This window comes from Neovison vison, chromosome 3 (genome assembly GCF_020171115.1).
Source record: "Neovison vison isolate M4711 chromosome 3, ASM_NN_V1, whole genome shotgun sequence".
NCBI lineage: Eukaryota > Metazoa > Chordata > Mammalia > Carnivora > Mustelidae > Neogale > Neogale vison.
Window position 1 is genome coordinate 148674392 of NC_058093.1, and position 12958 is coordinate 148687349.

Here is a 12958-nt window from a genome sequence, read left to right on the forward strand (position 1 = left end):
AGATAGGGTAGGGACCTGGGCCTTGAAGTCACACACACAGATGGGATGCTGCCCCAGGTTTTTGTCTTCACTTTGCACACGGGAGGAGAATACTTGGCTGGGGAATTGAGATCAGCTGCTTGCCTTAAGCGTCTGAGCTCTAGGCTGGATTTTTGGTCTTGGGTGATTAGGTGAGAACCAGTAGCAAGGTTTTACAATGGACAACTGTTAAAATCTTAGCCAGTCGCACAGCTAAGAGAATCCCTTCTGGGAAGTCTCCAGCTTGGGAAGAGAGGCCTTTGGGGCCTGGTACCTCTGCAGCCTTTGGAGGAACGTCAGGGCTTAAAGCTGGGAGCTCCTATTTTGCTGTGGTTCAAGCCATCCTGGGGTAGCTTGTAGACGTGGGTGCTGGTTGGTCCCAAACCAGCAGGATTTTCCGGGAAAAAGTTAGACATTAACTGAACCTAGGGGCAAGATGGCTGGGACTTGGGGCTATTTGAAGTCAAGAAGACTCCCTCCCTTCCCACAAGGGATAAGGACGTGCTGTTTCAGAGTAGCAGTTGGTTTATGGCCTGGGGCTGCTGAGGGGAGTGCTCTGTGGGCCCCGCTCCCTGTGTCCTCCGTATTGTATCTGATGGTATTGTATCTGATGGTGTATTGTATCTGATGGTATTGTATCTGATGGTGCGGAGAGGGCTTGACTGGTGGGCGGTGGGAGGGGGTCCTTGCTGGAGACGCCACTTGAGTAGGCTGGGGACCCAGGTGATTGGTACCCACTGGGTGGATCAGTTCTCCAAAGCGTAGCTGGGAAGTCTGGGATCTAGCCCTGTTTTTACTTCCTAACGCATGCCTTTTAACTTTTCCGAACCTCTTTAAATCTAGATCAAAGAGTGAAGAGTTAAATGATTCATTCATTGGCTCATTAACTGGTTCATTCATTCATTCTACGGCCTGGTGATGTGCCTGTCTAAAAATGTGAATGATTCTGATGCTGTGGATTGTGCTGTCCCCAGGGTTCATGGGGCTTGTGGTTGGGGGCAGAGCTGGTACATTGAGGGTACAGCTGTGGTTGGCAGGGAGCGGGGTTGGAGCTCCTCTGGCTCTGGTGGCCCTTAACGAAGCTCAGAACTAAGTTGATAGAGCATCCGGGCTCTCCAGGAATCATTCTCTTGGTGAGAGAAGTTGGATCTCCAGCTCCCTCACCTTGTACCCTCTCTGAACAGCTTGTTCCTTGGCTGGTCCCCAGGTTTGCGTCTTTTAAGGACTGTCTTTTCCTCCCAGAGAACCCAGCACTTAACTGGGTCCTCGGTAATGTTTAACGATGGGTGAGAGCCAGGAATGGCCTAGAACTTCTGTGTGTGTGTGTGTGTGTGTGTGCGCAGCCTGGGCTCTGGAGAGCGGTGACACAGGGCAGAGACCGAGACACTAACTTTGGACGTCTGTCTTGCTGGAGCTTTTTAGTGGGTGAGGGATGGAGGTGTGTGGCCTCTTGGACCTTTACGAGCTGCGAGCCCCTGGCTTTGTAGCTCGAGGTCAGGCTGGATGCTGGGACTTTCGGCCTGACTACCTTCGGGGGCTGGGGATGCCTGGGGAGGGAGAGCTGGGGGAGGGGCGAGATGAGCTCTCCCGGCGTGGCCCAGCTCTCACTGGGTGGCCCCTTGGACTGTCAGGGACGCCTCAGTTTACCCAGGCGCAGGTCGAACAGGTATACTTTGCTACTTCACAGGGGTGGTAGAGAGGCCTAATTAATGTTTGTAAATCCCTCCTGAGATCAAAGGCTCTGTAGAAGGGCAGAGCACCATTTCATAAAAACGCTTGTGGTTGTCGGTGCCGACCTGGTTACCTTTGATCTGAGCGGGGCTGACACCCTGAATGTGGTCCCAGCTCTGCCCCACGAAATGCTGGGCTCTTCCTTTGAAACACACTTGGCCCCTGGGACTGAGCCTGCCAAAGCTGAAGGAGGGCAGGGGGCCGAGGCAGTGGATCAGTTGTCATCTTTAATGGGGGTGGGGGAGGTGTGTCTTCCGCTTGTGGGTAGGTAGGGCCTATCTCTAGAACATGGTGAAGGCCATCAAAGTAGTTTAGAAAGTGCAGGGTCTCCACCAGTGAACAAGCAGCTCCATTTCCTGCTCCCCCTATTGTTTTGCATTTGATTAAGTGTATCCTGTAAAACTGTATATTCCTGTTAGGAATTACACTTCACCCTGATAACACGAGATTACATACCGTCTTTTGCTCTCTCCCCTGCCCACTGCTACGGCGCCTGCATTCCCCCTTCCCCTGGTGAGAATTTTTTAAGTTGTTCTTCCAGCCACAAAGAGAGAAATGCAGGGGCATGTGGGAAGGGAGAGGGGGGAGGGTCCTGGGATTAGTAGCTGGAAGGGCAGGTGGGAGAAACCCAGAGGTGGTGGTTTTGGGGTCCTGTGTAAGCCCTGCTCAGCCCCTCCCCTCTTCTTTGGCGGGGGGAATAGAGACTGCTGATGGGCTCCTTGCCTCCGGGCTGCTCTTGACTTTGGCTTCTATTGGCCCATCTGGCCAAGTGGATCCAGTGGGAAGCTGGTTGGGACACGACCCCGGGGACATGGTGCTGATCACCTGGGGTGGTTGGCAGGCTGGAATTGTGTGCTTGGGTGACACCAGGAAGCCTCTTTACTGAGCCAGCCTTTTTCTAGGGCTCTCTGGAAGTTTGGCATTGTTAGTGATGCGTGACAAAGCTTACAGGGTCTTGTGTATCTTTGTTTCATGGCGTAATTAGTTGTGGTTTGGAGGCAATTTTTTTTTTTTTTTTTTTGTTAGTTGCTTGGAGGGAGACTTCGAGTCTGTTTCTCAGGTAGAATTGTCATTAATGATCCTCATGAACATTCAGGTCACTGTGCTGAGCACCCGAGGGTGACAGAGATGTTGAAGAGAAGCTTCTAGTCTAGCTAGGACAGGCGGGATCTGAAGGTAAACGATCAGCAAAGACGGCAGAAGGGAACTCCCAAGTGCTGGGTGCCAGAAAGATTTTATGGGAGCCGAGGAACGGGGTGGGGGGTGGTGGAGGAGGCTTAACAGGTCTGGGGCTGCCTGGGAAGGTTTTTAGAGACGAGGAGTTTGGACCAGCCCTGGAAGGAGGTAGAATATTTCCCCTCCAGCTGGAGCCTTGAGATGTTCTCTGTCCCGATCTGGTGGTGGTGGCTTTATGCAGGCATGTACACGAGTAGGATTCACGGGGTGGTTCTGAGATGTGTACGCTTTCCCATACTACTTATACGTCATTTAAAAAGGGAAATGCTGGGGTCTAGGTGGCTCAGTTGCTTAAGTGTCTGCCTTTGGCTCAGGTTGTGATCCCAGGGTCCTGGGATCGAGCCCCACATTGGACACTCTGCTCAGCGAGGCGTGGACAGGGAGCCTCGAATAAATAAGATTCAAAAAAAAGGACTTTCAGCCCAAGGGCAGTCTTGAAAAAGTCCTAAAGAACTGGGAAGTTTATCTTTCACAAGATGAGGGAGAGACTGGTCTGTGGGGGTGGCAGAGAGGCCCCAGGATCTGAGCAAAGAGTCTTCACCCTTGATCGAGCGATAGCTGGTAGGCAGACCGCAGTGGGGGTTGAGAACAGAACCCAGGTGTTCTTTGACCTTGGGAACTACCTGGTTTTCTCAATGGGGGATTTGCAATAAAAGAGAAATTTCCAGCCAGTCTGTGATGGAGCCTGACTTGACCAATGATTAACTGGCTGCCCGGAGCCCAGACGGGTGACAAGGTGCTGTGGTCTGTCTTGCCGAGGGCAGCGAAGCCTGAGCAGTCCGTTAATAATCAGCGTCGCAGCAGGAGTCAGCTGCTTGGAATGTGTGGTTTCTCTTTAAAGCTGTTTAGAATGTGCTTAAAAATTCATTTTGGTGTTTTTATTTATTTGTGTATTTATTTATTTCTCTTCATTCTCAAATCCACAGCGGACTGTCCAGATGCTGTGCCTTCCTCCGCTGAAACAGGGGGAACGAATTATCTGGCCCCTGGGGGGCTTTCAGGTGAGACATTTTCCCTTATTTTTCCTGGCAGTTTCAAGACCTCTTGAAATGACTGGACGCTGGAGGAATGGGGGTGGCCTGCTGCTGTCCCCACGGGTCTGGGATTAATTCTCACTTTTGTATGTGCTTAAACTGGATGCATCCGTGTTGACTTGGGCCCCTGAGCTGGTCATTCTGTAGTCCCCTGTGCCTGCTCCGTGGATGAGGAAGTGGGGGCCAGCTGCAGGCTGGCGGGGTGCTGTTTCCTGATTATTGTGAAAGAAGCTACTGGCTCAGGGGGATTGTACTTGGCTGACTTGGGTCTCATTAGTTGATGGGTTTAAATCTTTTTCCGACTTGTCCTTAACGATTGAGCAGCTTGAAAGGGATGGATCCACCTTTCTGGAACTTGGAGAGATAACGGGTGGGAATTCTGCATAGATGTCCTCCATGCCTTTGAAAGTTTCCATTCCCGGTCTAGCTTAGTGCATATCTGTGCCTGGGATCACAGGATGGAGGCCCTGCGGACTGTAGATCTCAGAGGGCTTACCCGGGAGGGAAGCTTTTACTCAGGGTCCATGGGCGTGCTGGAGGGCCTGGAATGCCAGTGCTAAAGGGTCACGGAATTGAGGGAGGGGCATTGGGGAGCCGAGCATCCTTGTCCTTGAGAGGTAGGAGAAGAGAGTCATAAACTTGGAGAAACTCATTAGCAGTGTAAGTGGGAAGCATTTTCCTCTTTTTCCAAAGACATCCGGTTTACACCTGATTTTTGCACCCCAGTATGGCGTCACTGGGTTTTCTGAGAGCTCACTAGAGCAAAGAGGCAAAGTAGACTGGGGGTGGGGGGGGGTGGGGGAGAAATTCCAGAGTTCCATGCATTTGTCGTTTCTTGCTTTCAGACATTGGTTTAGGATCATGGCGCCTTGGATGGAAGCAGTAGAATTTATCTCGGGGTGGGGGAGGGGGGACTGTGGTGTACCCCCTTCTGTGAGGTGACCTCTGGGAGTCAGGCGCTGCTTCCATGCCACGGTCATGCTCAGCTCATCCTGGCCAGACCCTCCTAGGCTCTCCCCGGGAACTGAGCTTGGAAGACGCCTTTAGGAAGACCCTTGTTTGTTTTTATTTCAGCGCAGTATATACTCTGACTTTTGTCTGGGACAGGAGGGTTTTGTTTACACAAAGCTCCTAATGAGGAGTGAGCAGGAAGGAGAGGGGGACTCGGAGTGGGGGCGGGGCTTCGGGCCTGAGGACAGTAGTGGTGAAGCGGGGAACACTTGGCAACTTGCAGGAACGTGTGAACTGCGTCTTCTCTGCTTTCTAAGACGGAGAAAGTTCCTGAAAGAAAGAAGGCCAGGAAGAGGAGAGGGTCTGGGCAAAAGAACACACTCAGGATGTTGTTAGATGGGATTATTTTTTAGATCTTGAACGTGTAGGGAGGAGCCCCAGCCCCTTCGAACCACATGAAATAAGCAAGGGAAGTGGTAGCTTTTGAAAGGGGGGGCTTTTCGGAAGGGTTGTCTCATTGATAACATCTTGTCTGTCTCCTCTGCTGGGGGAAGTGACGACACCAGCCCGAACTTCTCCTCCCTTGGCCCAAGAGCCAAACAACAGCACAGCATGCCCCAGGCAGCCCCTTCGGAGATGGGTGGGCGCTTGACTTCATGTTCCCAAAGCCCTCCCCAAACGGGGGAAGGGGTGTGTGGGTAAAACGGTGACTTAACTGCTGCCCCCATCCCTACCCCCTAAGGTAATTGCAACCATTTAGATCACTAAGGAGCTGCTAGGGAGGAGCGGTTGTCTCTGAAGGGATCCAATGGTTTAACCAAACTGCAAAAGGAAAAAGACCAGGGGGCCCCCACATGAAAGAGCATTTGTTTTGAATTTTAGGTCTTAATTTACTAATTCCCAAGGCTTCAAAGTTTGAGCTCTTTCTTCTTTCCGTTCAGGGTTGGAGCAGTTTATTAATAATGTGTTGTGTGGGGAAATTGAAGAAACTTGATTATTTGGGTTGGTGCCCAGTGGTTTGGGGGTGTCAGGAGGGGAGGTGATGGGCATGGAGAAAGCCCGGAGCTATGCCCTTCGGAGCGAGAGTGCCTCCTAAAAGATGATTTAATGGCCCTGGGTCCAGGGTAAGGGAGATGGAGCGAGCCCAAACCTCCTCCTTCCCAAGTTGATGTTTCCATTAGGGGAGGGGGGTGGCCTGGGTGTGTCCACCTTGGAGGATGAGGCTGGTGGGGGCTGTGGTGGTGGCATGGCTGAATGAGGCAGGGCCCGTGGCCAAGTGGGACGAAGCTGCCCAAGGGAAGGGGTCAGCAGAGGCCAGAGGGTGGGAGCCTGCTTCGGGAAGTGGGGGGCAAGTGGCAGTCAAGGTGGGGAGCGGTGAAAGCGGCCGCCAGGACCTGCCCCCTCCTCCCCCTTGAAATAACCTCTGTGAGTGTGTCTTTCACAGGCCCTGTGTGCTGTTTTCCTTCCTGTCCTGCCCTGGCTGAGAGCAGGCTTCATGAATGGGGCTCAGTTTAGGGTGGGAGGAAGGTCGGGAGCGGGAGCCAGAGCTTGATTCTCTTGGCAAGGGAAGAAGGGAAAGAAAAAACAGCCACATGTGAAAATGTGGTGCCTCGGAGGTTGGGGTGGGGGTGTGCTCAAAGGCATTCCCCTCCTGAACTGCCGGGGTGACTCCAAGGCTGGCCCTTCCCTCTCCTGCGGGGAAGGGGCGTGGGTGGCTGGGAGCCCTGGGCGCAGGCCCGCTGCCTGCGTTTGGAATCCAGCCTTGCAGCTTGGGTCTGGCCGGGGAGGCGATGGGCCCAGGCCTTCGGGACTTCGCAGTGAAACACGCCCCACCCCTGCAAGTTTCCTCAGTCTGGGAAAACGGCACATTTTTAGAAGGCTGGGACTTGGTTCCAGGAGATTGTACTTTCATTTCTGACAGCCGGCTCTCTGAGACAGATGGATTGCTTGGTGCATGGTTGTGTGTGTGTGTGTGTGTGTGTGTGTGTGTTCTTGTGCGTGCTGCAGACGTACAGATCGACGACTATGCACCAGCGCATAAGCAGGCAGGGGTCCCCAGGCAGGCTGTGGGAGAGGCGTGGGTTCCTTCCTCTCACCTGGGGTAGGTGGACGGCAGAGCAGCTTTTCCACGAGGAGATGCGCTTTGGGAGTGGGGGGGGGTTGTTTGTGGATTGGTCCTGGGCCCTGATTCGGCAGCTGCGAGTTCAGTTGTTTGTGTGGTGCCTCTTCAAAGGCATGGAGCTTCCGAGTGGGCCCTTGCTGTTGGAGCAGGTCCTGGCCTGGGGAGGACCCGCCTGGGAGAGGTCTGATGCAGAGGGGAAGCTTCTAGGTTTGGCCCGGTGGTGGAAGCTGGAGGATTTTGCTCCCAGAGCTCTGCCTGTATCACTGGTCATCAAAAGCATGTGCTAGAAGCTGCCATCTTTGCAGTCTCTGTCTGGAGTTCGCTGTGGGGTTTTCCTTTAGCTCATCTGTCCTGTCCTGGGTGGGTTAGAGGAACACCGACTCTCTCCCCCCTGCAGGTTGTGGGCCGTTGACCCGTCCTCCGTCGTCCTCCCTGTACGGACTCCTGTCTGGAGCTGGCCTTAGTTGGGGCTGGGATTGGAGGCTAGCAGTTTGTAGTGATTTAAACTCCCGGAGAGATGTCACCATGGAATTCAAGGAAGGAAGTGGAGGGCAATGCTGATGTGGTACTGATGTGTCTTGAGGGGTTGGGAGTGCGGTTGAGGGAGCCCCAACTATTGGCTGTTCAGAGTCATGCTTATCAGAGAGACATGGTCCCACCAGCCCAGGGGAGGGCCTTAAGAGCCATGTATTTAAAAAAACCCAAAACAAACAAATACCATGTATGGCTTCTCATTCCCACTTCTGGGTGATGGGAGTGTGCTTTTAGTTCAGTGGGCACTCCTGGAACTTGTCTCTTCTCTCTGATCCCTGCTGGCATCTGTGATGATCTCTACAGAGAAAGAAGTCTTCAAAATTAGCTGTATATAACCTGGAAATGGGCTCTGGCTCAGTCCATGGTCAACTTTGGTTCAAACCAAGTAGCTTAGGAAAGATGATTCCATCTTGTTTCTAAGCAAAGTTCATCAGCTCCGTGGGAATAGTTACTACTGTCCAGCTTGGAATGGTGATGGCACTCTGGGGATCTGGACCTGGGTGCCTGTCTGTTTTTCATGTCTCCTTCCTCTGCCTGGGAACAAGCAGCTTGTGGTTTCACTGAGGTCTCTAATGCCAGGGGTGGTGGTGGTGGAGAAGGAGGGCTGAGCTCATCCAAGCAGGCTGTGGGGGGGAGTCAGCTGTACCAGCACAAGGGACTGGGAGTGAACTCCTTGCCTACTCACTCTTACCCCTGGTCCAGACAGTCTGGATCTCTAGGGACCGAGCCCACAGCTCCCTAAATACCAGGGTAATGAGTCGGGCCTGGACCAGCTCACCTGGTGCACACCCACTCCCCCGTGAAGACCAGTCCTGGACAGCAGCTCAGGCATCTGCAACGCTTGGGGCCATGCTCTCAGCCCTGGATGTGGGTTCATTCATGAAATCCCCTTTGTCCCGGAAAGAATGAGGTAGGCAGGCAGGGGTTAAGTGCAGGGAGACGAAGTTCTCTGGAGCAAATCTGGGCTGCTCTCTCCTGGCCAGAACTAGTCGGGCTTCAGCCTCCTGCATTCTGTCACCAACGCAGAACAGGGCCTCCTAACAAAGGGGGAGAGGGCCAGGTGAGGGCCAGTTTCCAGGGTCACGTCCGGCTGTAGTCGAGCACGTGAAATCTCACCGCCCTCCTTGGAGCTTTCCTTAGCAGAGCCTGGCTATAGCTGGGTGGGCTTCTAGACCTGTTGCTGTCGTGGCGGGGGGGAGGGGGGGAGGACAGACGGGCGGGCGGGCGGCTCTGGCAAGCTCCAAGCCAGTAGGACAACGGAAAGGGAAGAAATGCTAAAGTCCTGCTCAAGTTCGGCTTCCTTTGCATTTATTGCTATCGCTGTCCCGAAATCCAGCTCTTGCCAGTGCGGCGTGACAGCCAGGCTGAGCCATTCCCTTCAGTCTGGGCTTGGAACCCACAGCGGCAACTGTAAAGCAGGTGGGGGGGGGGACACGAGGCCTAGGGTGGTGGTCCCAGACTTTCCTGCGTGTTAGACACCCTGGGATCTTCTGCATCATGGTGTGCAGGTGGGCTTCTAGGATGTGGAGCTCCCCAGGTGCTGACAGGTTGAGGAAGCCCTGGGACGAGGGGCAGAGATCTGTGTTCCTGCAGCGGTAGTGGTGGTGGTGGGGGTGGATTCTTGTGCCTTCTCTTGGTGGCCACGCAGGTGTCATTCTCTCTAGCGAAGAATTTGAGTATCTCACTGAATGAACCTCTTCTCAAATAGGATTTTTGCTTGATGAGTAGGTTCACAAGGTGTGTTAACTTGGCACCTTCCTCCAGCTGATTCTGCCCTTTAATGAGATTGTAAAAGTGGCCCGTGGGACAGAGTTCCCTTTTTGGGGCAAAAAGAATGTTCTGGAAACCATGTACGTATTGCTGATGCTTACATAACTCTGGGAATGCACTCTGTCACTAACGGTACACTTTATGTTACATGTATTTTACCCCAATTTTCAAAAGTAGTGACCTATGGTCACTTTCAAATGCATGCTGATACTTGGATAATCAAGAACGGTGATTCCAGAGAATAAAAATGGAGACACTTGTGTTAGGTACCGGGAGCTACTATTGACAAGCGCTTGTTCCCAGAGTACCTCTGAGGTCTCCTAGGTTGAGGGGCTCCCGTGGATGGGCCTGTCTTCCCCAACTCTTAACTCCCTGAAGAAGTGGGGAGAAGCAGGCACTTCTCAGTGTTGTTTTTTCTTTTTCTTTTCTTCTTTTTTTTTTTTTGACCTTCCCTTTTCCATGTGGGTTGCAGAAATGAGAGGCAGGAAAGTTCTCTGTGGTTCTTTCCGAGCCTGACCTTTTTGCAAGGGAAGTGAGTGCCCTTGTTTCCTCTCTGCCTCAGATAGTATTTTCCCCCCAGGTCTACCCAGCCTATTTCCCGGCTGCCTGGCCAGCCCCGGGATTGGAAACCGAGTACGATGCTGGGGCTCTCCCCATCCCCCAAAGCTTGGGACCCCTGGTCTGTGTGACATCCCCACTGAGGTTATAGGGCTGCAGAGGGAGGCGGGTGACTTCCCCGGGGGCCCTCCCTTTGCAGAAGCCTCGTGAAAGGTTACTGTACATCACGGCCACTGGGAGGTCACTCCTGGTCCTACCATCTTCCTTGCGCGGGATTGAATGGCTAGCCCAGAGTCTGGCCGGGTGCCTACTGTCACAGAGAGGCTTCCTCTTGGGGCTATTTTCAGCGGGAAGATATTATTAACAGCTGAGGTCCAGTTCTCAATTTAGTGGCTAACATACCAAGAAAGCAACATTGACTTGGTCAGCGACGGCTGTACCCAAACACGCTAGGGCTGCCCCCGGCCCCTTTCCACGTCTCCCTGTGGGGTGTCCTTGGGGATCTGGGGTAGGGAAGCTGTGATCCGGGAGATTTTGTCTGCCACACAGAGCTCGGAGACTTTTTAATGAAGCCGACTCTAAAAAAGGTGTTTGCCTTCTAAGGAGCGGAGATTTTGTGCTGGGAATGGGGGCCCTGGATGGAAAAAGGAGCTTTTTGTGGAGTTCAGGACAGTTTAAAACAGTGATAACTTTCACCTTGTAAGCGAACAGGAAATATTGGGATAAGACAGGAAATTGCATCATTCCTTTTATAAGAAGAACTCCAGGAAAAAAAAAAGTTGTTCGCAAAAGGTAGTGTCTAAGAGGAGGCCAGCCCTGAATTGTTGTTGTTGTTGTGTTGTTTCTTCTTCGGGTTTTCAACCCCCCTCTTCCTTCCACTCCCACGAGGACTTTTAGGCCATTTTCTTGAAGAAAGGGGCTGTTTGAGAACTTTGTTATTTTTATTATTAAAAAAAATATTTGACCAGAAGGGTCACCTTCAGTTGAAATGTTAACTGCAGCCTTATTTCCTGGTTCACTAAAGAATCTTTCATGACTTTTTCAGTTTCCTTCCCCAAATGGTGGGGCCAAGCAGCTCTTGGCTGGAAGTGAATTTTGGTTTGGCTGCTTGAGGTCCTCAGCACGGAGCCCCACCCAGTGTCATTAGCTCAGTTTTAACTTGCAAAAGAAAAAAAAAAAAAAACAAAACTTCTTTTTTTGGTCGGGGGTCGTAGGTAAGAATTTGCTCGTGCCTGCAGCTCTCCACCCCAGCCTTGCCTTCTCCTAACATGGGTGCCTGGCATGGGGTAGGTGGGCAGTTGAGGCTGCCTTGATTTTTTTCCAGCCACAGAGCCCAGCCCCGTGTCCACCCCCACAACCCCCAGGAATTCCTTACCTTCTGAGACTACGCTTCTAGGGCGCTTCTGAGGAGTGGTGAGGAAAGGGGGTGAGGGGGCCCACCAGTCACCCAGAATCTTCCCCCAGCAAGAGGGCTTGCCACAGTCCTACACGGTGTGCAGTAGGTGGGATATTGTCCTTGGGTATAAAAACACAAGTTTCCATTTACTCATCTCTGGGTTTCTGAGCCCCCCTCCTCCCCCTTATGAGGTCATTGTTCGGATGACACGGGCCAGTGCCCCAGCGTGTGCTGCTAAGGGGCCCCCTTTAGGATAGGGACTCGAAGGAGATTCGTGTGTGCCACACTCTGGCTCCCCACTCACTTGCCCCGCACCCCAGCTTTTTCCCTTAGCGTGCATTGTTTTGTTTTCATAACACAACAAGAGCCGTGGGGTGTGTAAGAGTATTGTTGAGAACACTTGGTGAGCGGAACTTGTCCAAACAGAGCAGGATGCCAAGGCAGAATGCTGTGGGCAGGTGGTGTGCCCACAGAGGTTGCCGGGCCGGCGCCTGGCTTGGAAACCCCTCTCTGTGGATCGGCCGCAGCTGGCTGGGAAGTAGCTGCGGACAGGGGCTTCTCTCTTCCCACCCCCACCAGGCACTGGGAGTGGGGCCTGGACCTTTTTGGCTGACCCCTGGCTGGAAGGCGTGCTCCTCCTCCCAGCTAGGTTCACTTGTACCTCCCTCTGGGCGGTGTAAAGCTGGGGTGGGGTGGGGGGTTCGCAGCCACTTCGGGAAGCCAGCTTGTCTCTGGTTCGTTCATTCAGTGATGATTTATTGAGTACCTACTATGTGCTAGGCCCCGTGAGGTGTGGAGGATGCAGTTTGGGGGCCCCGGTAGAAATTTTCCCTGGAGGTGTTTTTGGGTCAGTGAGGTAGAGGGCTCTGGAACGGGATTCGGCTGTGTCCGGAGTACAGATAGAGGGCAGCTTCTCAGGTGGTTTCCACAGGACGGAATGAGCCGGGACCCTTGGGCTCTGGAGGCGGGCGGTGGGGCGAGGTGTTGGAAGACGAGGCAGAGGTGCAGGGATGGGCCCTTGGAGGGATTGTCTGAGCACGCAGGGTAGGCAGAGCTTTGCTCTCAATGGCTTTTGCCTCTGCTTTGGTTGTGTGGTCTGCTGAGAGTTGAGATGAAACAAAGCTGGTGGTTAAATAGAGGTCTGTCTCCACCCGCTCCAGCCCCCTCCCCCATCCTCCCCTTGATGGTTAAGATAACAGCAGTGGCATTAGGAGGTACAGTTATAATCCAGACTCTGATAGTACTTGGGTGTGCGGTGTGGGGGGGAGGTGACCGGCCACGCCCTGGCTGGGTTGTGGGACCATAGCCCCGGGGCGGGGTAGGGGGGGCGGGGGAGAAGGTCCGCAGAGACTGATGTCTCCGAAGATAGTATTAATGTCTGGACAGTCACAGGGCAGGGGTAGTCTGAAAGCCCTAGAGCTTCACTTTCCTTTTAGAACTCTGGTTCTGAATGCACCCATTTAGGGATGCATCTCGCGCTTTTTAATTTTAAATCTGCCGGTCAAGGCCGTTTCTGAGATGCCAGCAGCATGCGGGGGGGGGGGGGGTCCAGGCCCACGGCGGTGGTGTTGTGTGAGGTGATCTAACAGGCAGTGACCAGAGCGTGTT

At 53.2% G+C, this 12958-nt stretch overlaps 1 protein-coding gene across 1 annotated transcript in view; it reads left to right on the plus strand.

Moving 5' to 3' along the window:
* The window catches only part of SMAD7 (SMAD family member 7), a 30014-nt gene that overhangs the window by 4503 nt on the left and 12553 nt on the right, over positions 1 to 12958 (plus strand). Inside the window, exon 3 of the mRNA XM_044243022.1 lies at positions 3912 to 3986. Coding sequence (XP_044098957.1) covers positions 3912 to 3986 — 75 coding nt within the window. The remainder of the gene's footprint in view (positions 1 to 3911; positions 3987 to 12958) is intronic.